At 42.2% G+C, this 24,639-nt stretch overlaps 3 protein-coding genes across 15 annotated transcripts in view; 1 reads left to right on the forward strand and 2 right to left on the reverse strand.

The window, feature by feature from the left end:
* TA3 (TALPID3) overlaps positions 1-15,757 on the reverse strand; it is a 64,372-nt gene extending 48,615 nt beyond the window's left edge. For all 7 annotated transcript variants that reach the window (NM_001040707.2, XM_040701078.2, XM_015287504.4 and 4 more), the window contains exons 1-14: positions 15,356-15,757; positions 14,553-14,632; positions 13,784-13,862; positions 12,679-12,745; positions 11,659-11,836; positions 11,040-11,273; positions 10,609-10,777; positions 9,037-9,157; positions 8,022-8,166; positions 6,951-6,992; positions 5,780-6,006; positions 4,762-4,834; positions 4,174-4,434; positions 3,557-3,731 (exon numbers count right to left, since the gene is read on the reverse strand). In NM_001040707.2, coding sequence (NP_001035797.2) covers positions 3,557-3,731; positions 4,174-4,434; positions 4,762-4,834; positions 5,780-6,006; positions 6,951-6,992; positions 8,022-8,166; positions 9,037-9,157; positions 10,609-10,777; positions 11,040-11,273; positions 11,659-11,836; positions 12,679-12,745; positions 13,784-13,862; positions 14,553-14,632; positions 15,356-15,644 — 2,140 coding nt within the window. In that variant the 5' untranslated portion in view covers positions 15,645-15,757. The remainder of the gene's footprint in view (positions 1-3,556; positions 3,732-4,173; positions 4,435-4,761; positions 4,835-5,779; positions 6,007-6,950; positions 6,993-8,021; positions 8,167-9,036; positions 9,158-10,608; positions 10,778-11,039; positions 11,274-11,658; positions 11,837-12,678; positions 12,746-13,783; positions 13,863-14,552; positions 14,633-15,355) is intronic.
* On the forward strand, positions 15,704-21,908 carry TIMM9 (translocase of inner mitochondrial membrane 9). 7 transcript variants are annotated; one of them, XM_040700502.2, is made up of 4 exons: positions 15,704-15,810; positions 18,916-18,984; positions 19,326-19,421; positions 21,396-21,908. In XM_040700502.2, the coding sequence occupies exons 2-4, from the start codon at positions 18,946-18,948 to the stop codon at positions 21,528-21,530; spliced, it is 270 nt and encodes an 89-aa protein (XP_040556436.1). In that variant the 5' UTR covers positions 15,704-15,810; positions 18,916-18,945; the 3' UTR covers positions 21,531-21,908. The 7 variants fall into 7 exon arrangements, with proteins under 7 accessions (XP_040556436.1, XP_040556437.1, XP_040556435.1 ...); XM_040700503.2 differs by having other exon boundaries at positions 18,921-18,984; XM_040700501.2 differs by lacking the exon at positions 15,704-15,810 and adding an exon at positions 15,890-16,087.
* On the reverse strand, positions 15,758-17,196 carry LOC124418383. The gene is made up of 2 exons (XM_046942104.1): positions 17,042-17,196; positions 15,758-16,617 (listed from the first exon to the last, which is right to left on the reverse strand). The coding sequence occupies exon 2, from the start codon at positions 16,364-16,366 to the stop codon at positions 15,758-15,760; it is 609 nt and encodes a 202-aa protein (XP_046798060.1). The 5' UTR covers positions 16,367-16,617; positions 17,042-17,196.
* Positions 21,909-24,639: the final 2,731 nt, after the last annotated feature.

Consider the following 24,639-nt stretch of genomic DNA (forward strand, 5'->3'; position numbering starts at 1 on the left):
TTAAATGTGGTAGTGGTAGAAAACTGTTAGCATCAAAATATCCAATGATCTACTTCTAAGCAAAGTTAGATCTATGGGGGAGGGGAATGGAGGGACACAGGGACAACACAGGGACAACATGCTTTTCCCACCCCTTTGCCCCTTCCCCCTTTTTTAGGAGGAAGTTTTTCACCCAGTGAACAGGTTGTCCAAGGAGGCTGTGGATGCCCCATCCCTGGAGGCATTCAAGGCCAGGCTGGATGTGGCTCTGGACAGCCTGGTCTGCTGGTTGGCGACCCTGCACATAGCAGGGGGTTGGAACTGGATGAGCACTGTGGTCCTTTTCAATCCAAGCCATTCTATGATATGATTTACAAGGTCTTGTTTCTGAAATAATAAAATTGGCCTCCCTGGAAAGCTTGTAACCTTCTCCAAAAGAGAAGAGTTCTATAAATCTAGACAACAAACTAATTTAGGGCTCAGAAAAGCAGAACTGCTAATTAAAACATATTTAAAGAAGCATCTGTTGCCTCTAAGATTTGAGAACTGTACCATAGCTACCCTAAGTGCTAACTAACACACATTTTACTCAAAAGAAGTAGAAAAAAAAAATAGGTATGGAGCACTGCCAGTAGAATCAAAATATGTGGTGGGTCATACAGACCCTTCAAACAAGTATCCTGAATTTAAAAAAAGACAAGAAGAAAAGAGGGGTTAAATCAAAGCTACAAGCAACAAGACAGCAGTTTTAAACAGGTTTTCAACACTTAAAATTAAGTTTTCAAGAGTGTTTTTGTTCTTTACCTAGACATCATGTTTTCAGGGGAGTTTTGAGAATTGGAAATACATTCTAGCAGTAGGACTGCTCCTTCATGGATCATGACTGGGCTTGAGAGCAATCATAAGTGCCCAAATCACAAAGACAACTCTTTGCTTAACACTGAATTCTTGTACTGTTCTGAGGATTTGCAACCTCAGATATATATCATAATTTCAGAAAAAAATAATAGTGCTGATCTTCAAAGACATACATACAGTGCTTCATACCATCTATTTTTATGGCCTAAAACCATGATCGCGTTAAGTGGCTGCCTTCATCATAGTAACCTCCTATATCTCATACAGAATATAATATTTTGACAGTTATAAGAACAGTTTTTAAATGTGACAGACAGTTAAGATTGCAAGTACTGCACATTTACTGCATGAACACGAGCCCAAGAAGTGAAGAGGGAAGGCAGCTAATAAATACTGCACTCTTCTTCCACTGATGCTCATCCTATTATCTTGATTGTGCCTACTATCACTTTCACTACCTCTTAAACATTCTTTTCCTTGATCATTACCTTTGATCAGTCAACTTGCTTGCCCTCTGCTGCAGTGAGACAAAGAGCCCTTGTTGCTTTTTTCTTTTTTTCCCCCCTTCCCTCTTCACTGTTGCTTTCTTTGCTTAGATTTTCTACTTCTCACTACTTCTTAACCTCTTCAAAGTTATAATACAGCTTCAATCAAGAAAAATGCTAGCTTGAATACACTCTTTCCTGTGCAGATATGGGAAGGAGAGCAGTCCCCAGACAACTTCATTCATAATGAAAATAACAGTGCAACGGCTTAGGAAGTTTTCTTTGATTAAATTTTATCCTTCATAACAAGCTTTTCTCATTATTGGAGAACAGAAGGCTCCAGGGAGACCTCACTGTGGCCTTCCAATATTTGAAGGGAGCGTATAAACAGGAGGGGGATGACTGTTCATGAGGGTGGGTAGTGATAGGACAATGGGGAATGGTTTAAAATGAGACAGGGGAGGTTTAGGTTGGATTTGAGGAGGAAGTTTTTTCCCCAGAGGGTGGTGACGCACTGAACAGGTTGCCCAAGGAGGCTGTGGATGCCCCATCCCTGCAGGCATTCAAGGCCAGGCTGGATGTGGCTCTGGGCAGCCTGGTCTGCTGGTTGGCGACCCTGCACATAGCAGGGGGTTGGAACTGGATGAGCATTGCGGGCCTTTTCAACCCAGGCCATTCTATAATTCTGTGATTATTAAGAGTAGTCTTAACCTCTAAAACTGCCCTTAGCCCTAGGTATTAGTTGTTCAACAGACCTATTACAGATCAATCTTTATTTCTGTATTAAGAATCAGTGAGTTTTGACAAGGTCAATACGAAACAAAACAGATCCAATTAAAACAGAAGCACCCAAAGCACAAACTGTTCACAACATGTGAAAGACTCACCAAAATACTGAGAACTTTCCAAGGATGTATTGGCTGTGAGAAGACTTACAGCAAAAGTCTCTGACACAGCTCAAAATAGGAGCACATGTTCTTCTGCAAATCCACTTCAAATACAATCCTATGCTTTCCAGCACGTTTACTTAGGCAAACATTGAGTTGCTCTATTCTTAATGTATTGGGTTTTAAAACAGAAACGAGATAAAGACTGCCTTTCAACATCATTTGTTTTCCAGTGTAAGTTCCATAGTTACCAGTGTATGCTTTAATCTTGACTTGCCTTCATAAGCATCATGGCAGTGCCACACACACACAGTGCTTATTTCACACTGCTGCATTTTCTTTTTCTTTACTCATCCTTTAGACAGTAGTTTTAAATAATTATCTTTACTGATGGAATGGACTGATATAGAATTGTGTTACAAATTTAATTTACTTCGAGCCAGAGAAAATAATCAAATTTAATTAAGATCTGTCTTTGTACCTTGTTACTTCCTTAATGAAGGCTATATTCATTAGTATGATATTCAGTGAATGAATAAATTTTACTAGAGCACCCATTCCTTTCTACTAAATCAAGTCTATATACACTTACCTATGCCAGCTTTAATTTCACTTCTTTCATTATTACTTTAAAAATTAGGAACTACTGGTCTTAACACATTGCCTACAAAACTCAGGAATAGAATTTATTATCAGTTAATTAATAACTTTTATCAAGTAAATAACCATAACTAATTAGTTAACAATACTTTGCATTTGAACTTGAGTAACAACAGAAGAGTTATCTGCATTTAGGGAACTGAACCAATGATTAACATTGTCTTCCAATGCTTTCAAGTTAATAGATATCATAATCATCTGGCAATTTTCATTTTTCAACTCACATATTAGAGGTAGGAAAAGAAATATCAGGCTTCCATAGTTTTTCAAATCTCAGCAGATTTGAAATGAATCCATCTACTAAATGGCACAGCTGGGTAAACCTGGCACAAGTAAGCTTCACCAGAACCTGGGTTAGCTTTTCAACACACTCAACTTACAGGTGCTTATGTAATTACTTCCAGCAATTCCATTTTTTAACTTCAAAACTTGAGCAACAAGTAATATATACTACTATGTTTCTTAGGTTTAGAAATAGGTGTGAATTCGACAACCTAAAATAAGTGAGAAACAACAAAGAAATTGGAAAACCTGCTGGTGGTTTTTTAGTTTTGGAAGGAACATCTTTCAATGCTCCAGCAGTTGCTTCAGCCCTGAATGGAAGAGCAGGGGAACACAAGGAATACAAGGGATTCCTAATAAGAAAACTCGTAAGGAACACATTGTTCACATCCAGGAATGACTTACCTCTAACATACTCTATCACTCTGGGTCTCTGAAGTTTAGATTTAGGAGAGGGAGAGTTGAATCTCAGATAAGGTGCCTTTTTAAGAGTGCTACGATGGCCCTGGTAAATTGGTTTCCCATAAATTTGGCTTAGATACTCTTCATTTTGTACCATTGCACATCCACTCATAGGCTCCTAAAAAAATAAAAAAAGAAGTTTAGAGCTCCTCATAAATGAACATTTGAATACAACAGAAGAATTACAGAAGTCTATGGGAAAAAAAAAAAAGAGTTTTGCAAAAAGCATTATACGTTGCGTGCACACATGAAAGCTTCTGCACATGGAATATATGAGATGCTTACCAACAGGTGGATGAAACATTAGGTGCAGGGCAATTCAAACTTGTACAGCAATGTAGAATTCATTGTCATGTTACATGCTTAGACTTAGGCTTCTACAGCACATAAAAATAAATACAACTCTCACATGAAAATTCCACAGGACAGGGCAATCATTTTCATGTGGAACTATTAGTCTCACATCTCACATTAGTCTCACATTGCCCCCATAAATCCCACAATCTAGAGCATAGATTGCATAGCACTACCAAAAAGAAACCAAATACTTATGAACTCACATCTGTCCCCTTTCTATTCCTCTGCAAACTTTCAGAAGAAAAATAAGTTCTAAAGCCCTCTTTGCTTATGTTATCTTCTACATGATTCCGCAGTGACTTAGCTGCAGATAAAGGCTTCTTTGTTGAGCATCCTTGGATTTTCTGAGTTTTTGCCTTAATTTCTTTACTGTTCTTCATAGCCTTGATGTTCTGGGCTCTCTTGATCCATGGGACCTTTTGATCATATTTCACTTGTTCCATATCATTTCTTGCCATTTCTGCCTAAAGATAAAACACAAACATAATAGGAGATTTTATCTTCAAGGCTATCAGAAGAGTCTGTGGATAACTTTGAAGTTCTAAGAAACGGTCTGCGCTTTTTATGTTAGCCAGCAATTGTGACCAAGTGATTTTCATTAAGCAGTGAAAGCTTCAGAATAGATGTGAATGTTTTTCTATAAGAAACTAGAAGCTACTACTAATAAAGCAGTTTTCTCATGTTGTCGGGTTGTGGGTGAATCACACTTAACTATCAACATGAAAGAACAACGTGAGCTGGAAAAACACCATGCAAGAAAACTGAACTCTTTTTTTTTCCTCCAGCCATACCTGAATTTCTGCACTAATGGCCTTAATCCGCTCATCCACGGCCTTTCTGATACGAATCTTTTCCAATGCATCTCTGAAACAGAAGGAACTGTTTTAGGTCTGATATTGCACTGATTCATTCCTGGAAAAGCAGGGACCTTTTCTGTGAAACGTTATGGGAACAGAAACCCAGAACACAGATCATACACATCTACAGTCTGCAAAAGACACTGAGCACACTTTACTTGGGTTTCCCAAACCTAAATATGTTCTTACATAATGCCACCTGCAAAAACTTCCCTGCTGATATGCACTAATGAGATTGCAAACATCCCTGAGTGCCCTTTCGTAATTTCCATCAAAAGCTGAAGAAATGGGTCTACAAAAAAAACATTCCAACTCAAAACATAAGAAGCAGATGACAAAGATTATCACTTCCTCTACAATACAATTATAGTGGCTATCATGGCTGAAAAATCTTTACATGAAAAGAATTACCGTTCTCAAGAAAACACAAGAATATTTTAATAGGAAAACTGGAATTGTGATTGAAGTAGGTATATTTAATGCAACTGATCAACTAAGCAAGCCAAAAGATCTGCTGTACAACGACTAATTCTCTAACATTTACAAAGTCTCTTCAGATCTGACTGATGACACTGCCGCAGAGTATTGCTATTGCTGAACATTTGGCTACAAAAAGCTCAGTGCACCCTGCTACTGACAGCAGAACACTTCATCCAGTTATAGACCCAGAATCCAGATTTACCTTCTGGAGAACAGGTCATATAGGCTTTGACAAGTAACAGGTACTTATCAAAAAATATATATCTCAATTCACATCACAAGGTCCAAAAAACCATAAAGTTCAAGAGAATCATGTTATGATTTCTAAGAAGAGTCACTAAACGGTTGTTTTCAAGGAACTCCTCAGCTCTTCAATGCATGGGATTCAAAAAAAATTGTGAGAGGTTTAAAAGAGAAAAGGTGAGCACATAGAAGGAATAGTCACACGAAGCACTGAGGAATGGGGTCTAACCTGTTTGTAGTCAAGGCATTTATGAAAGCAGACATGGCACCTCCACCTTTTGCACGAAGAACGGCTTCCAAGTTTTCTTCCAGAACTTTTTTCCTGCTTTGAACTTCTCTCAAAACCCTCTTTGCATCACTCAGGATAGAATTTGGTGCTTTAACATTTTGAAGGACAGAGGGTTTAACAAGGTGATTATATTCAGGAGGATCAGATGCAATGGTAGCTGGTTTTGACTACAATTGAAACAAAACCACTGGGTTTTAATCAGAGATTATAATGTAGTTTTCTACAATCTAAGCGTGTGAAGAGATGGCACTTGTATAGATTTGCATGCAAACCCTCATGCATCCATGTAACAGTATTGAAGAATACTTAAACATGTAGCAAAAACCAAAACCCTCTTAATACATATGCTCCAAGAAGTGCCAGGCAATATACCTCAGTTTTAACTATAACAACAAACCACCACACCTCAACACCATCATGATTCTCTCCCTTTTGCTGATTTTTTACTTTTCAGAAGAGAAGGCTGAGGGGAGACCTTATTGCTCTCATCAAATACCTGAAAGGTGCTTACAGTGAGAGCAGGGTTGGTCCCTTCTCAATGGCGACAGGTGACAGGACAAGGGGAAATGGCCTCACGTTGTGCCAGGGGAGGTTTAGGTTGGGTATCAGGAAAAACTTCTTTAGTGAAAGGGTTGTTAAGCACTGGAATGGGCTCCCCAGGGAGGTGGTTGAGTCACCATACCTGGATGTGGTGCTCAGGGACACGATTTAGCAGAGGGTTGTTAGAGTTAGGGTAGTATGGTTAGGTTGTGGTTGGACTCGATGATCTTCAAGGTCTTTTCCAACCTGAGCAATTCTATGATTCACATTCAACCTTAAAATGATATAGACTTGCCAATCACCCAGTGCATGGAATGGTAATTATACCAGCATTCCACACCATGCTTGCTGTCTTATTCCCTCAAGGTACTTCCTTGAGGCTGAATAAGACAAGCCAACGAACAAGTTCCATTTTATTTTGAGTAACGTAATCTGTACATAACAACTTTTTTTTGCAAAAAACAAGCAGGTATGCAGTAGTTACCATAGTGTTATCTCACTGTAAACAAATTCAAAACATTTCTGTACTTCACTATTTAAAAGTAATAAGTAAATAAGTTTCAAAGTATACCTTAATGAGATCATTCATGTCTGATTTCCATGAGCTTGCTTCCTAAAAACAAGGAACAAAAGCCACTGAAACTCATCTAAAGACAAATCTGTCAAGGTAAAGTCTGGAGTGGATATGTAATGAATTTAAATAGACACGAACAGTTCTTTGTGAACTGTTAAACCTCACTGTGCACTGCTTTTAAGTTAGAGCACCACCTTCTGTTCCATCTCCACTTGTCTCAGCCTCTTCAGACCTCATGGATGTTTGTGGTGAACTGGTGGTCATTCACCCCAACCATTTACTCTCTCACTCTACAAAGTCCTCCAGCAATGATGAAAAATCTTTAGTGAAGTACCTAGTTAACTTAACTCCACATTTGTTGAATAAACCATCTTAGTCTTCCTACTGATTTTTCTTTTTCTTTAAGAAGGAAGATATCTGAGACCATCCTTACCCATTATTCCTTCTCTCCATCTCATTCCATTTTGCCTGTGCTATGTAGGGTACATTATTCAATGTCAACTTTTAGCAAGAATAGTATGCAAATATTTATACTGTAAATGCAGTACATGGCATCTGTTCTCTTACTAGTAAAACTTGTTAGTGGATTGCAAATTCATGTTACAAAAATCTATGAAATATTACTTACAGGAAGGGAAGCATCTTAAAACATCCCTGAAGTTGAATGTACTTAAGTATAACATCATTCTTTCTCAAGAGGAAATGTTTCACCAGCTCTTTTAGAGCTCTATAGCTCTAATATCACAGGAACAGAGCCAGCAGAAAACAAGCCCCTAGAATAGCAGAATACCTTAAAACAAATAATCAAACAAATAAAGAAAAGATCCTTATTTATTATTGTTTTATCTATGGTAGAAGTGCAGTAAGAGCCTCAAATAGTCTAGTCAAATTCCTTCCACACACACACACTAAAAAAAACCTTCAGTATTTCACATCATTGTAAATACTATCAATGTTCTTACAAAGGTAGAAGCAAAGGAAATGTTTTTACTGATAAGACCTGTAAGTTCTCAGCATTTTTTACTCCTCTTTCTGCAACTCCAGTCATTCTGACAGCACAAACTTTACCTGTAGCATGTCGTGCATCTCCTTTCTCAGCTGGCCAAGAACTTGAAGTAAATCATCTGCTTTTTTCACCGTTTTCTCAATTGAATTGCAATTTTGGGAGGAGTTTTCATAAGCAGGGCATGAGTCTGTTTGCAAAGCAGTAGGCCTGATGGGAGAAATACCCTCTATTATAAGTTTCACAGCTATTTGTGTGGCCCAAAAGAAGTCGATGACTTCCACATTGAGCATGGATTTAAAATGCAGGAATATCAAGCCTTTTTGCAGAATAGAATTTGTTTTTTCATCAGAGGTTACAGACAGATTATTGAGTTCTCTCTGTTTATCACTCAGCACCTTGAGTCACATCCTTGTATTTGCAACAGTGAAACTGCATTTAAAATTCAGTTCTAGCAGAGCAGCATTTTAACTTTAATTGCTTTAAACTGAAAGGTTTTTCATATTTTCATAAATAAGACTATTTCTGTAGCAGTTTCTCACATATTAGTGAAACTATGTCATCAAATTATTGCCTGAGGGAAAATACGTTTCAGACCACACTGCCTAGAAACTTAACTAAGCTTAATCTAAAGCTTAGAAACTGATGTTGCTCCCTCCTAAGTGTTCTTATATAGCTCCCATAAGTAGACAGCCTCGAGTCTCATTGCCAAGAGAATTCTATATTAATACAGTGCCTTCACAGCTGGCTTTCTGATGCTACTCCTTGAGCCACAGCAGTGGCTCAACATTTAGAAGACAAAGAAGCACTCCAAGTGATACTCACTGACCTCTGAGAATGGTGTTACAAATTGCCCTTACCAGCCAGCTTTCACCTACCTTCAGTATGTAGTATGACAAAACACAGAAGCTTCATACAAATATTTGTGCTCTGGTGTTTTACTTCAAACACAGCTATATCAGAGTCAAGAACCAGGCCAGTGACTCTTTCACGCCACCACTATCTCATACATCTTTCTCAACTTCATTAAATTAGCAACAGCAACCACGTCCTCAATTTCGGATATGTGCATTTGTTTACCTTTCTATCTCAGAATGCCAGCTCATTTTATCATTGGTTAACATTGTCTTCTCAGAAGACTCCATTTGCCCCCATGGAGCTGCTTGAGGATTCAGAATATGCTCAAGATGTCTCCCATCACCTAAGGCAGGAAAAAAAGTCACAAGTACCATTAAGTTCATTCAATAGATTTCAATACTTCTTTTATTTTCCAGGTATTACACTAGTCCATATTACTATGATTGCTTTACATTAGCAAAGTCAGAAAACACATGAATGAAACCATGGCAAGCAATTGAGTCCATAATGTTACAGATTTGTTCTCCCTTCATCTGGTTTCATTTATTCCTTAACCCACAGCACAACGAGAACAGAAAGACAGAAGCAGCACCCTGATGAAGATACTAAAAGGCATTTTGTCCATGACGTTACAAGCACAATGCCTGGATCTTTTAAATGTCCCTCCTCTATCTTTGGTCCTGAAGTATTCTTCTAAGCACAACCAACTGAAAAAAAAGATGATTTACTTTTTCTGGATAAAGTGTTCAAAACCAAGTTCCATACCACTAAACTGATGTCAAGTAGTAAATTAGAATATTTACTCTACAATTGCTATTTTACTTGCTATAACGCAAGGACTCTGTGCGTGCATTTGTGTGAAAAAAATTATTCAGACAATGATAAGTAAGTTATTGAGCTACTCTTCCATTTCAGATTATCCTGTATTATCTTCCTTAAACCTGACAACAAATGGTGACTGTTTTTCATTTCTTGTCTCACAGAACATTTCAATGAGAATATCTGCCTGGAGGCTATAGGATAGCACAGCACTGTCATAGAATCATCATAGAATGGCTTGGGTTGGAAGGGACCTAAGGATCATGAAGCTCCAACCACTCCGCCACAGGCAGAACCACCAACCTCCACATGTAATTCCAGCCCAGGCTGCCCAGGGCCCCATCCAACCTGGCCTGGAACACCTCCAGGGATGGATGGGGCATCCACAGCCTCTCTGGGCAGCTGTTCCAGCACCTCACCACTCTCACAGCAAAGAACTTCCCCCTGACATCCAACCTAAATCTTCCCTCTTTCAACTTAAGACCATTTCCCCTTGTCCTGCTGTTATCCACCCTTTCAGAGTTGACTCCCCTCCTGTTTGTAGGCTCCCTTTAGGTACTGGAGGTCACCCCGCAGCCTTCTCTTCTTCAGGCTGAACAAGCCCAGCTCCCTCAGCCTGTCTTGAAGTCTTCAGTTGGTTAACTGTAGCTGACTCATTTCCAACCATGAACCTTTCCCAGATGTATTTTCAAATATTCTGAACACAAGTATGTATGCCCCATCAAACCAACAGCTCAGAGGAGAGGGGAACAAACAGTGTCTCTGCCTCCCCAGATGGAATTAATTCGATGCAGACTATGCAGTCAGTAAGTGCTAAACTTTCACTTTAACTAATGTATGTTACACAGTAAAAAATCAATTTTACAGAAGAAACATTTACTTCTCATTGCTAACATGGCATACAATTCAGTATTAATAGATCAAAATCAATGCAAAACTAACTCTGAAAAAGAGATGTTAGTAAGTTTTCTTCACCTTGGGTAGGCAGACCACTGGAAGGAAAAAAATTCTTCTGAGATGATGATATTCCATTATTAAGCAACTGCTCTTCTGCCTTCTCAGATTGTTTTGTCAGGAGACTGGAAGAAGGCATGTGAGTCTGCTGCAAGCCACCCATGTTGACGGCAGAGCTAATGAAATGAGACTAAGAGAGAAATTACAATGAATTTCTGATACTTCCATTCATTTCCTATGTAAAACTCTAAACATGAATATTTGCCATGTACGAATCAGATTTTGACATGATTCTTGAGAGGATGAAAAAAAAATGACATAACAATGGGGATAATTCTCAAATTTCCAAAACTAAGATAAAATTTAATATTTAAAAAGCAAGTGATGATAACATTAACATTGAGATATAGAAGAAATGAATAAGCAAAAGCTTTGCCTTCTTACATAAGTACCTGAATATTCATTTGATGCTCCTGCAGCTTTTCCAAATGGTGAATCCTCTGCAGCATAAAAGCATTCATTTGTTTTTCAAGCTCGCTGACTCTTTCATGACAGTGGGGTTTCTCATGTTGAGTCCTTGTATTTGTTTGCTGTTCAGCAACACGCTGCAGTTGCTTATCAGTCTCCTGTAGCTTATGAAGTAATGTTGAAACACAGTTAACTTTGGCTTGCAAATCATTTTGTACCTAAGAGAAAAAAGAAAAAACCTTACTGCAGAAGAAGTGCAAACATGGAGAGAACACAACACCCTCCCCATTATCATGGAGCGATTTGCTTCCCAAAAGGCAAACAAAATATCAGTTAGCTTTAATGTTGGTGGCTTAGCAGTACTACTAAATTCTTCTGAGAGATAAATGGTCTCCATTCATATGCAGCCACATCCCATTTATTCAAATCCTAAGCAGTTGTCTCTGCTGTGAAGGTCAGCACATCTGAGATCGCTAGCACAGAAAACAGTAAGCAGATATGCAGTTCACTTTGGTTCTACCACCAATCACTTCAAGTTTGCTTAGAAGATCTACTGCTTCAAAGTGGGCAAAGAACTACCATTACCACAAGCTACTGACTCACTTTAAGAAGAGGAGCAGTGGTAGCAATGGCAGCAGCAGTTGCTGCTGCAATGGTTGTTGCAGAATCAGCTTCCCTGTGTGTTAATATGGGGTCTTGACCAACACTTTCCTTTCTTTCTGGGGAGGCGTTTCCTAAGAGCTGTACCTTCACCTCCTTAAATACAGGAGCACTTCGAGTTCTGTAAAAATAAACAAGGTCCTGTAATTAACATTGTCTTCTTAAAATCCACTCCAGACAGATCTTTTCCCCCACATTTAACACTGGAATCGCCATTTATATAAGTATTACTCCTTCAAGCTTTTGATGCCCATGAAATAACATTATTCCCATATTTTGGTATGACACCAGAGGTTTCTCAGGATTATACCCAAAGGAGGGGGGTTGGAACCAGATGATCTTTGAGGTCCCTTCCAACCCAAGCCATTCTACGATTCTTTGTTACAGTTTCAATATAAAAAGGCATTTCCATGTGGTATTTCCATGACCACAGCAGAGAATATGTTTAACAGGTTGCATTTTGCAAAGTACAGCATGCTAGTAGCAAAGCTCTGCTATGTAATTTTTGATCTTGAAGATTTCCAGCCTACAGATGAACAGCATATATCCTCAGTGATCTTTAAAGACAGCCTACATGTTCAAAGAATCATCATAGAATGGCTTGGGTTGGAAGGGACCTAAGGATCATAAAGCTCCAACCCCCCCCTGCTGCAGGCAGGGCCACCAACCTCCACAATTTAATACCAGCCCAGGCTGCCCAGGGCCCCATCCAACCTGGCCTGGAACACCTCCAGGGATGGATGGGGCATCCACAGCCTCTCTGGGCAGCTGTTCCAGCACCTCACCACTCTCACAGTAAAGAACTTCCCCCTGACATCCAACCTAAATCAACTTAAGACCATTTCTCCTTGTCCTGCTGTTATCCACCCTTTCAAAGAGTTGACTCCTCTTCTGTTTTGGCAGAAACTGAGGAACTACCTACTAATAACAAGCAAACAGAATGGCACAACAGCACAGACTTACTTTTGCTTTAACACTGCTCTCAAAGCCTCTTTCTGGCCAGTAGGATACCGAGAAATTAAAACATCATCTGTGTGGAAGGACATAAACCATATTTTGTCAGGTTAATTAATACAAAGCACCCATTTTAGAAGTAGAACGAAGAGTTACTGAGTCAACAGGTAGACACTAGACTTCATTTAACACAATTTTACATCGTATTGAATGATGCTATTAATAAATGCAATTTTGGTATGCTCTGTAAATGACAATGACATCACCCTATGCTATTAAGATTTGAAAAAGATTGCCATATAAATGGTAACTTGAGCTCAGACAATGTACGCAATGGAACCCTGTAAATTTCAACTTGAAATAAATGTAATTGAAAAAACAATGAAGTTGTGTGAAACTGATCCAAGATGCAATGGGTTCACTGTTTCACTGCTGCTATTTAGGCATGTGTGCTAATAAGCCAGACAGCTGCTGCCTCCCCGAGTCACAGAAGAGGCCAAAATACTGCTTCCTGCCTTAAGCAAAGGGAGCAATTTCTGTTTGTTTTCTCTATCCATTTAAAAAGCCTTCAGAGATGTACTTCCTTTAAGTCACCACTTCTCACAAATCTGACTGAAAGTGACTGTACAGTCAGACACTACAAGAAAAGGCATCCACAAAGTATTTCCTAGACTGTTACCAGTTAGAAACATACTTTTCACACTGTAGGTTGGTTACAGAAAATAAGGACTTGAAGCAGAATGACTCACAGCAGGAAAACACACACAAACAAGGTCCTCGAAACAAATAAACAAACAGATCCATTGAAAGTCTTCACTCAGAAATATGAATTAGTTCAATTAGCAAAATGAATCTCGAAGTTTCTGGTTTGTTAGCAGAAGCCCCACTTCATCACAAGGGCTACACAATCCACAGTAGGGACAGAAAGACAGAAAACAAAAATTTGCAACATTTATAAACTACAATTATCTTTATTTTTTAATCAAAGACACTTTTGAACACTTGCACTCAAATTTCTATATTGAAGAAGAGTATCTATGAAAAAATTAAAGCCTGTTTTTTCTCTCTCAGTCTTATGGAAAAAGAGCTGTAGTAGTACATCGCTTTGCCTTACCTTTAGGTCTCCTGCTGTATTCTGGTTGCAGTGAACGATCTGCTTCCTTAGGATTAACTGCAGCTTCTTTAGGATAAACCTTCAAAAACAAGAGCAGAAAAGGACACATCAAAGCCTGCAGTATCAATGGCCAAATTTTCTTTACAGGGAGACAGAACTGCTGAATACACAAGTGTAAGCAACTCCACAGTGCAGTAACACACAGTCGCTGAACACACTGAACAAAACACGTTAAGGTTTCCCACTACCACAGAGCCATAAGGACTTTGCACTCAGTCATTTACATGACATTCTAGGGACAGAAACTAAAAACATAATTCTCGTCAGAGAATGGATGCCCCACAGGCAGGCCTCCATTGCACAGAAGACACAATAAACAAATCAAAGGAAAATAAACCTTCTAATCACAAATATTAAGTAGCTCTCTATAAACCAATGTCTATTTCAATACCTATGATGCAAATAAGAAAAAGCCCACAAACTTTTAGGTTTTACTAATGAATATTGTGAAACATGTAACAGCTTTTTCAAGGGAGGAATTGCACTGAAATTTAAAAACATACCAGGATATTAAATATGCAACAGGCAGCAGTACAGTAAATAAATCCCCTCCAAACACTTCAGCACAAATATCACATTAGCAGCAACTGGGTACTTCTTGTGCAGAAGTGGAGCTCAAGATCTGCTTTGCTTCTACAGAAGCTGCAACTTCCAGAGGAAAATGCTGATCTCAGCTCAGGGCTGTGGGAAACAGCAGTGACTTTCTTACCATTTGGGGTACAGACATGGCCTCCACAGGATCTGCCACTAAAAGCAAGTGTTCTGGGTGACCCTTAGCATTCCAGACTCCTAAAATAAAAGCAATTTTACTGTGGTTAAAATGATCTCGAATGTATTTTCATTGATTAACCCAAATCTCAGTCTTTTCTCTGCTTGATACATATCTAAGTATAACAACTTCCATAACACAAATGACTGCAGTCATCTACCTGAACCTTATAAAATGGAAACGGTTCGCTTAATGCTACCAAAGATGATTTTCATGCACATAGTTGTGATTTTTCTGGTTTGGTAACTGTATCTTCTCTCTCTTTCTGGTGATGGCAGCAGGGCCTGAGGGAACAGCACGGAGCTGCATCAGGGGAGGGCTCATAGAATGGCCTGGGGTGAAAAGGACCGCAAAGATCATCGAGTTTCAACCCCCTGCTATGTGCAGGGTTGCCAACCAGCAGACCAGGCTGCCCAGGGTTGAGGGGGGTCAGAGGAAGGCTGTGCCCAGAGGGTGGTGTGCATGGGACAGCCTGCCCAGGGCAGCGGGCACGGCCAGAGCCCAGGGAGCGCTGGGACACCACTCAGAGCCTGGGTTCGTGTGGTGCTGTGTGGAGCCGGGCTCAGTCACCGTTGTGGGCTCCTTCCAGCTCAGAACGTTCTGCGATTCTACGCTTTTTAAGCACCGGGAACCTACAGCGAGGACCGGGGGCCCGCCTGAGGAGCTCTGCGACGACCTTACCTTAAACCTAACCTGAACGTGCACCGTAAGCAAAAAATAAACAACATGTAACACATAAATACCTGGCGCGGCGCTGCAGGCCGTGACGCCGGTCACTCTACCGCTTGAAGCCCCGCTCGATGGCACCGGAGGCTCACACGGTGTTTCCCCTCGACTCAAGGCCACGCCGGCGGCCTGGCGGGAGGGAAGCGCCTCGCGGAGCTTCGTTACAGAAACGGCAGCGCTATTCCTGCCCCCGGCCCCTGCAGCGCCTTTCACCCCGCGGACACCGGTGGAGCGAACGAGCACATCGCCGGCCGTCAAGCTGGCCAGCGAGTCCTGGCTGGTGCTGGAGCCGCTCTCCGCTTCCATGAAGGCTTCATAGCGGAGAGGTTAGGAGCGGTGTTTTAAAGGCAAACCCCGAAGGCCGTGTGAGGCAGCGCCGGCTGCGACCGCCGCCATGGCAACGGCGCCCGCCCCCCCCCTCAGGCGCGCCCTTCTGATGCTCTTCCTGTCGCGCCGCCTCGGGGCTCATGAGGTAAAGCTATCGGCGAGTCCGCGCCCGCTGATTCGCCGCGAAGAGCGGGCGAGGCTTTGTGTCGAATCGGCGGGCCGATAGCCGAGTCTCTCCTTCCCCCGCGCGGCCCGGGCTCGTGGTGGTGCGGTGAGTGCGCGCGCGGGCGGCGGGAAGCCGCGCTGCGGGAGCTGTGAGGAGCCGCGTTCCTCAGCGGCGGGGAAAGGCCGCGTCCTCGGGCTGCGCGGGCAGGGAGCACAAGGTGCCCTTGAAGGGGAGAGCTGAGGGATGCGGGAGAAGAGTGAGGAGCTTTACTTAAACGCGGGTGCGGACCGCGCGGAACCGCAGACATCAGGCAGTCCGAGCGTGACTGAAAGAGCAGGCCGCGCGTGGAGAAGCGCTCACTGTCTGTTGGGATGGCCTTCCCGTGAGGGCAGCCCTTTAAGGCCCCGGCAGGGCGCGTTCCCGGGGCGCCTCTCTGCCTCCTGCGCTGCACAACGCCGCCGCCAGGGGGCAGTGCCGGACCGCCGCTGGGGGCCTCAAAGGAATGAGTTACAGCGACCGGATCGCTGCCCTCCATAGCGAGGGCTGGGCAGGAAAAGCGAAACACAGAGCTTGCTTCGTTTCCATGAGAAAGGATGCTGCTGACCTGAGGTTTAGGGAGTCGCTGCTTCCTCGCAGTGTTTCCCCTGGAGGAACTCCTGTCTGCTTTTGAGCTGTAGTGATTACTGGAATACAACTTGTGGCTGTTATCACAGGGAAGCCAGGATGCTCGGGGGCCTGGAGCAGCTCTTCTGTGAAGACAGGCCGAGGGAGCTGGGCATGTTCGGCCTGGAGAAGAGAAGGCTGTGAGGAGACCTCGTTGAGGCCTTACAGTACTTACAGAGAGCCTGCAAGCAGGAGGGAAACCAACTTTTTACGTGGTCTGATAGTAATAGAACAAGGAGAAGTGGTTTTAAACCAAAAGAGAGGAGATGCAGATTAGATGTGGGGGAAATTCTTCATTCAGAGGGCGGTGAGGCGCTGGCACTGCTGCCCAGAGCTGTGGGTGCCCCATCCCTGGAGGTGCCCAAGGCCGTGGATGGGCCCTGTGCAGCCTGAGCTGGTGCCCCACGTGGTGGCTGATAACCCTGCCTGTGGCGAGGGTGCCAGAATTAGATTATCTTTGAGATCCCTTCTGACCCAAGCCATTCTGTGGTTCTTGAGCCCCCTGCTTTTGCTCAGACAGTCTTATTTAGAGTATGTAACGACTTACCTGGAGGAGCACCAGGGCTCTTTGAGAAGGGACCTCCCAGCTACTGCTGCTTTCCTCATGGTCCAGAACGAGCAGACAGTGTGGCCTTGCAGTCACCAACGGTCCTTGACCATGCACCAAGACATGTGCTGAAGCCATATAATTTCACTGCCTGTGGTGCACAAAATACCTGCAGAGGGAGTGGTGCTTCAGATATGTAAAGTAAGGCGGTGCCATTAGGTTAAGTCGGAGCTGCTTCCCAAGTGCAAGTGTACAAGTGTACAAGCTTTGTGGAGCTGCAGCTCAGTAAGCATAATTTTAAGCTTGCCAGACAAGTGACAGAAGAGGAAAATTTCAGGTTTATTGTAAGGAAACAGTGAAGCAGTGCTGAGTGTGAGAAAGGCACTGGGAGGGTCTGAAGCTTTTCACTTTCTGTGCTTGGGAGAGGACAAAAGTCTTTTCTGTTCTCTGTGGGCTCGGGCTGTCTGTTTAATCATCAACTTAAAGTGGATTGACAGCATTCTCACTGTTGGTTTTTCTTGTAACAGACTGAGAAATGGGAGAGTAGAACTGCCATCCATTTCAGCAGCTGCTCTCCCAGACGACAACTGTGTCCACTTCTCTTAAAACAAGTGAGAGGTTACAGTAGCCTCAGCAATGCTTTGCTTCTTCTCAGTAACCATATTTCGTAGGTTCTCTTTAAAAGAGAGTAATCTATTGACTCGTGAGGCATTCGTGGTCACAGGGATGGATGTCTTAAACCCAAGAACCATTTGTGCTCCTTATCTTCAATCCCTGAATTCTATCGCTACATACTTCCTACGTAGCAATAAAACATACCTTTAAGAGGCAGATACTACCACTGTTCCACTACAGGGAGGAGGGTGGCTGCATGCTTGCAGGAGCTCCACAGTGCTATTTTAGTCGCTTCATTTTCTTTCTCTCGTAGAAATAACTCTTCTTGTTCAGAGTAATTAGCAGTTGCGCTCGCTAGAGGGCTGAACGAGCTTCACAAAGTGATTATAGATTGGCACTGATTTTTCTTCCACTCATTACTGTGAATAAAACTGAAGGATCGTCTTCTCTTCAAGGTGTAACATTAACTGCCATTACCGTGGGTGATGGGCCTTGAGTAATAGGTCCGGCATGGGAGAGGAAGACGGGCTTTCACTGTTCTTGAAGGCTGCCTAGAGGTGTACTTTCAAGCCTTGTTTGTGGTGTTAGATGAGGAATGCAAGCCATCCTTAAGGATGCTGGCTTCAATTCTTGGATCCCTGGCTGCTCATTCTTCCCTTTTCATTTGCCTGTTTTTCTTTCTTTAAGGCTGCCATCGTTCTGTTATGATTTCTTGCATTTCATTTGCTATATTCAATGACCAGAACATTGGCTCTAGTTTAAGTGTTTGCTGAGAATGCAGCTGCATTGAATCCATTCATCCATTTCTGATCCATGCTGGTTCATTCAGAGTTGGCACTGTTTTATATTCTTTTGTCTTACTGTTCTTTTTTCAAATGCAAGCTAAAATCACTGAATTAAAATGCTAGATAATGTTACTGCTTGCTTCTCCTCCACTCCAGTTTTACTTTATGTATTTGAAAGCCTTTATAAAAATTCCACACCTTTCTCCACCTTCCCATATAGTCATTTCAGCTGTTCCAAATGCTTATAAGGTGTTTAAAGGACAGCAGTTAGCAGGTAGGTCTGGAAAGAACTTAGTATCTAGAACTATCTTGGATAGCTGAATACATGTCAGATAACTTTAAGTGGGTGGCTTGAAAGTTTGCTGGCACCGTTGCATTTAAGTACACTTAAGGAACACGTACAGCTTGGTTCTCTTCAAAAATGTGGTGGTTTGTGTGTATGTTTTTTGTGTAGAACTCAACTTTTATCTTCAGAACAGGTGACAGAATCACAGAGAGCAGAATATGGCTGGACAAATATCAGAAACTGATCAGATCAAGCAGGTGAGAGCTGTGTTTGTGAGTGGTGCATTTGAATATCTTGTATTACTTTGTCACATAGAGTAAAAGGTACAGGGCATGGAGCAGGAGGAAAAGCTCTCTGTGTCGTCCTCTGGGATGAGATTAGTTCTCTATCAAGCGACACACATATCCCATACAGTACTGGACCTATTTAAGCACTGACAGCATTTTGTGCTGAATCTGTTGATGGACAGCCAGTTTTTCTGGTGAGCTGTCATCTGAATGTTACCACCACCAAGCAGCTCATGGAGCTGTGTCTAAGAAGAAAATGAATGGAGATATATTTTTTTTAATACTGATGGTGTTTTCAATTTTTACTGCAGTTCAAGGAGTTCCTGGGAACATACAATAAAATTACAGAGAATTGCTTCATGGATTGTATAAGGGATTTCACCACCAGAGAAGTGAAACCAGAAGAGGTATGTAAATGTTTCCCGTGTTTTTAATTACCCTTTGGTAGCATTCCTGCTTAATACTCAGATTTCAGAAGCAATTTGGAAAGTTTGGATCTTTCAGTTAGCTGGAAAGCTCATTAGCTGTCTTTGGAGGAGTGGAGGTGTTCTGGCACACAGCTTCCAAGTGAGAAGGGAGGTGTGCCAGTGGAAACGTTTGCCCCCACAGCTCTGGCTGTTCAGTCCAGCTGCCTGCAGTGCAGGGAGCTCCATCATGTACTCATCTGCCAAAAGAAAAGGCTCTGGATCAGATGAGTTACATGTTGTTCTTTGCCTTTCATTGCTTGTTGGGCGGCTGTTTCAGAGTGGTATAATTATGTTGGTTAAAAGTGTAATAGCTTTGCTCAACTCTAGCTTTCCTGCTACTGGGGAAAAAAAGAAACCCAAAAACCAACTAAAGCACACACAAAGGTTTAAACCAACCATTGTGTCCGAGCATTTTCTGCCTCCTTAGAGTTTAACAACTGCCTCTCAGTGCAGGCAGAAATCATCCCTCCTTTCAGCTTTTGTTTTGTTGCACTAAACCAAGCTCTCCTGGCTTCCCAAGACAGATTCTTTGTTCCCATGATATTCTCTGCATTTGCTTTGTTGGAAATTGCCTCAATTGCAGGTGGTCAGGACTAATCTGAATAAAGTCTTGCCATTGTCTTTTACCAGCTCATTTTTAGCTGCTTGAGCTATACAGGATGCTTTTCCTGCAAAGCATCTGGCCGTGGCCCTCGTGGATGTGGAATACTGGTCTAAATGGATGACTGGTCTGCTCTGATCATAATTTCCTATTTAAGGTTGTAGTTCCTTAATAATTAAGATAAATGCCTTCATGGATCTCCTTGGAGATTCCGCATTTGTAAAAGCAGCTGCTGCCCTCTTTCCATGCAGCACTCTTCACTGCAAGTCTAGACTTCCCCAGGCAGGGTATCACAGATCCCACGCCCTCTGGGAGATGTGGCTTGGGGTGCTTCTAGAATTCAACAGCATTTGTTTCCTAGTCAGGCTTAACTCCTGCTTAACAGGTTTTACTGTAACTGATGCCAGGTCAGTGGGGGAGAGAGAGAAAGTGGAATGGAGAGAGCGTACAGTTGCAGGATCTTTGTCTTTTCCAGCATCTCTGCTTTCCACATCCCTTTATGCTGAGCAGAATCAAAGCAATTTCTGGTTTTGTGTTAATCGTGCAAAGTGCTCATCTTTCTTTTGTATCTAAGTGTGATGACTTCTACAGTGATTGAAAGGTTTGGAACTGGAATATCTGACTGGTAGAACTGTAACTCAGAAATAGATCCCGTAGCTTTTTCTCTACAATTATTGAAAGAAAGAAAAAAAATAAAACCAAAATGCCCTCACTTTAAAACATGACAGCAGCTGTGGAATAGGCCCTGGTGTTTGGGCCCCTATCCAACAAGCTGTCTGGTAGCACCTTGGGGGCTGTTCTGTGAAGGTGAGCCAGGCTGGTACAAGACGACTGCCAGAGCTAATGGGAACAAGGTCAATAAAAGATTAATCTGAGCTAACACACAGTAGAACAGATTTGGCTGTCAGAATAGGTGTTTGCAAACCAGGGCTCAGAAAAAAAAGAGGGGGGAAACAACAAAAAAACCTTCCTCAGGTTTACTATTCACTGCAAAATAAAATCCTCTGTGTACTTCCATTTCACGAGAGCAGTCCAAGGATGAGGTGTTAATATCTCCTGGCTCTCAGATGTTTTCCATGACGACCTTTTTATGAGGATGAAACTAAAATACATTTCAAGCGTTCCTCAAAAACTAAGCTTCCCATTTTCTACTGCACAAGAGAGACTGAACAATTAGGTCCTGAGCTTTAAGCTAACCACAGAGCACGAGACGTAGTCATCTAATCTTATATACCTGACTATTGCACTTGGGGTTCTGCTAGGGAAGGTGTTTTCATCACTCTTTGAAGCCGTCTGTTTTCCTCTTCCTCCAGATAACTTGCTCAGAACACTGCCTACAGAAGTATTTGAAAATGACACAAAGGATCTCCATGAGATTCCAGGAGTATCACATTCAGCAGAACGAAGCCCTGGCAGCTAAAGCAGGACTGCTCAGCCAACCTCGTTAAACAAGAGCACTCTATTCAGACTTCATCAGCAGTGCCAGTATTCACTGGGCAAGAACACGTTTTGGATTTTGTACTGTCAAGATGCATGTCCAGCAACTCTGAAGGTTGTTCTAGATGCTGTTTGGAATTGGAAGCCATGGAGAGTAACACAAAGAGTTAGAGAGTGCTGTCTGACAGCAGAGTCTCTTTCTGAGGTCTTTTCCACTCTGCAGTGGAATAATACCATTTTTTTCAGGGCCCACAGACTACTATATTTAAATTTCAAGGGGAGGGGAAAGTTATACTTTTTCTTCTGTTAGGACTGATTCAGAGGCAAAAGAAGTGTAATATGGAAATACATTTTTTTAATTTAATTCAAGTAAAATAAATGGAACCATACAGTTGTATGTACATTTTTTCCAGAGATAATTTAGGATGCTGTTTGAGAGCCATGTTTTGTTTGCAGTTTTATTCCTCCTATGGAGTCTTCTTCCTTCTCTGCTGCTTGAAGCTGCTGGTTGGTAGATAACTGAATTAATGGATTGGTTTTAGCAGGTAGGGCTTTGTGAATGTGTTACATCTCTCAACTTGGGAAGTTCTGTTTCATTGCTAGCTGCTCTCTTAGAGCCTTAAGATCATTCTGACTGTCCTGGAGTGCTGACTGCAGCGTATTAGAGCATCAAGCCAAGAGCTACTGTAAGCAGCAGTCATTTGCTGTAACTAATGAGTTCAGGTAGGCAGGGGTGCCTGCCAGCTTATCCCTAGGTTACGCTGGCCTCATGCTTCATCAGGTCATTCACAAGTGACAATAATGTGTCATTAGCAGCACCTTTGCCAAAGGCAATGTCTCTGCACTCTTTGTTTCCCTCTGGGGACCCAGTGGTCCTCCAAAACTGGCTTTGCTGCTGGCCGTGAGCATGATGTGCTCCAAGCACTGAGCTTTGCTGGCAGGTTCCTCCTTTCTGTTGGCAGTCACACAATTAAGTGTGAATAGATACGTACAAGGCGATGCCTTTTTATTTGCTGCTGAATTGAGTGCAGAGCAAAGTCTGAGAAAACCGTTCTGATTACGTGCTGTTGGCTCAGGAATAAACACTGCTTCTTTTGAAAGGATCTTGATAGCTGAGATCCCACAGTCAGACTGCTAGTACAGCAGAATGACAACTCACTGCTATTTCATTACCCAATAGCTGTGTTCTGAAATACAGAATAGAGAAAAATACAATGCACTTTCATCAGTAACCACTGTGATGCTCTGATAGATAACATGCAGGTTTGACTTCAGTTCTTACTAATAAAATACAATAACAAATGGAACTGGATGTCAGGATTACCATACAGATTTTGAAATATCAAGCAGTGAAGGCTGAAACAGAACCTGGCAGCTGACATGAAATAGCAGTTGTTAGATAGAAAAAAGCAGCAATAAGGAATAGAAATGGCAGGAGGCCAGCCCACATGCTTTTTTGTTGTTGGCTTCCCTATAGCTTTTTGATTTCCATTAGTGATTTAAGAAAAAAAAATATCCTATCCTTTGTTTTTCTTGTTTGTTTGTTTGCTTTCCTTTACTGCTCTCCAGTCGGTTATGCGGGGTGTGGATTACAAGGCACTGACTGCACACAGTACTCCTGCCTCTTCCACTGGGCACTGCTCTGCTTGCTGCTGTTTAAAGCCGCCCCAGCTCCCCACAGAGATCTGTTTCTATGGATTTCAAAGGTGGAAGAAATAAATACATTCCTATAGTCTTGTTGATGTGTTTTGTAGTATCCACATCACTGCTTTTTCCTCCGTCCCCCCGTGCCTCGTTACCTTGGAGATGGTTAAGAACTAATTCTAAAATAGCAAAGGCTAAAAAAGAGCCCAAATAAGGCAGCAAGTCTGCAATGTCCTGGTTGGTTTGGGTTTTTTTTTTTTCAAAGGAATAACACACTTGTAACATCCAGATTGCTTTCTACAATTGGACCACAAATGTTCTGGGCCCTCACAAGTAACGTATCCATATCAGATATTTAAGGCTTTATTTAGAATAGTCTTCTTGTTAATGTCTAAAGGTAATGTATCATTGAAATGCTCTTATTTTTTATTGCTTCTTAAGTGTTACTCAGAAGAGTGACTGTGAGAGTTTAGGTGAGGGGAGTGGAGGACATTCATGTCTTCTGGGCCCAGCTCCTTGAGGGCAGAGAGGATTAAAAAGCCATTAACCATTAAAAAACCCTCCCATTTTGGGGCTTGGGGGGTAAGGAGATGTGTAAATATTTGTTAGAATGGATTTATTGTACTAAAGGTTAGGCAAGTATTAGAGAGACTTAGTTAATAAATTACTTTCAGGTTCCCCAGTTTCCTTGGACTCCAGTTTTAAAGCCACCTTAACGCACTGTTACCCAGGGGACAAAAAAAGTCGCCATCTTCCCCCATCTTTCAGTGCAATACCTGTACAGCCTGCCTAGAGCTGGGTTGGTGGGGCTGCGCTGTGAATGGCCACGTGTCACAGGTGATGCTCACTGAAGCAGAGACAAGAACAGAGATCCTCTTTAGATGGGTGTCTGAATGCTACAGGGCAGCTACTGGTCAGCACACATCAAACAGGGAAGGTCAAATGAAAGCCTTGCTGCAGTACAGCAGTGGCACTGACAGTGCCATCAGATCAATTATTGGGAAGATTCTAACAGGGAATTCTTTAATTCTCTCAGGGATTTGAGTGAGGCCCTAATTAAGTCCTGCTGAGTGCATGGGCTTGTAGCTGGGGGGCAACGGACAAAGAAAAGAAGGGGCTGAACGCCTAATGCCAGGAGATGGGCTGTGACTTCAGTGCAAGGAGACACTCCTCTGCATTCTTTAATACTTGAGCTCAGAAAGCTGGAACTGCCTGCGGGTGGAAAGCAAGAGGAGAGCTGAGGGAGCTGCCCTAAGTGTACATAGGAAGGCAGCGTGCTTCCCTGCTGCTACCTGTTTACGCGATGTGAAGGGGAAATTAGCCAAATTTCAAAGCAGAAATCCAGTTGTGTATTTGACAGATCCTGCCCTTACTGGGCTGTGGAGCTAGGGAGCCTCGTCCCCTCTTTCTGCCCAAGTTTGTGTTGCATTTGTGTGTGTGTCGGGGCTCCAGCAACGCACCAGGAGCCTCTGCTGC

Source organism: Gallus gallus, chromosome 5 (genome assembly GCF_016699485.2).
Source record: "Gallus gallus isolate bGalGal1 chromosome 5, bGalGal1.mat.broiler.GRCg7b, whole genome shotgun sequence".
In the NCBI taxonomy this organism is placed as follows: domain Eukaryota; kingdom Metazoa; phylum Chordata; class Aves; order Galliformes; family Phasianidae; genus Gallus; species Gallus gallus.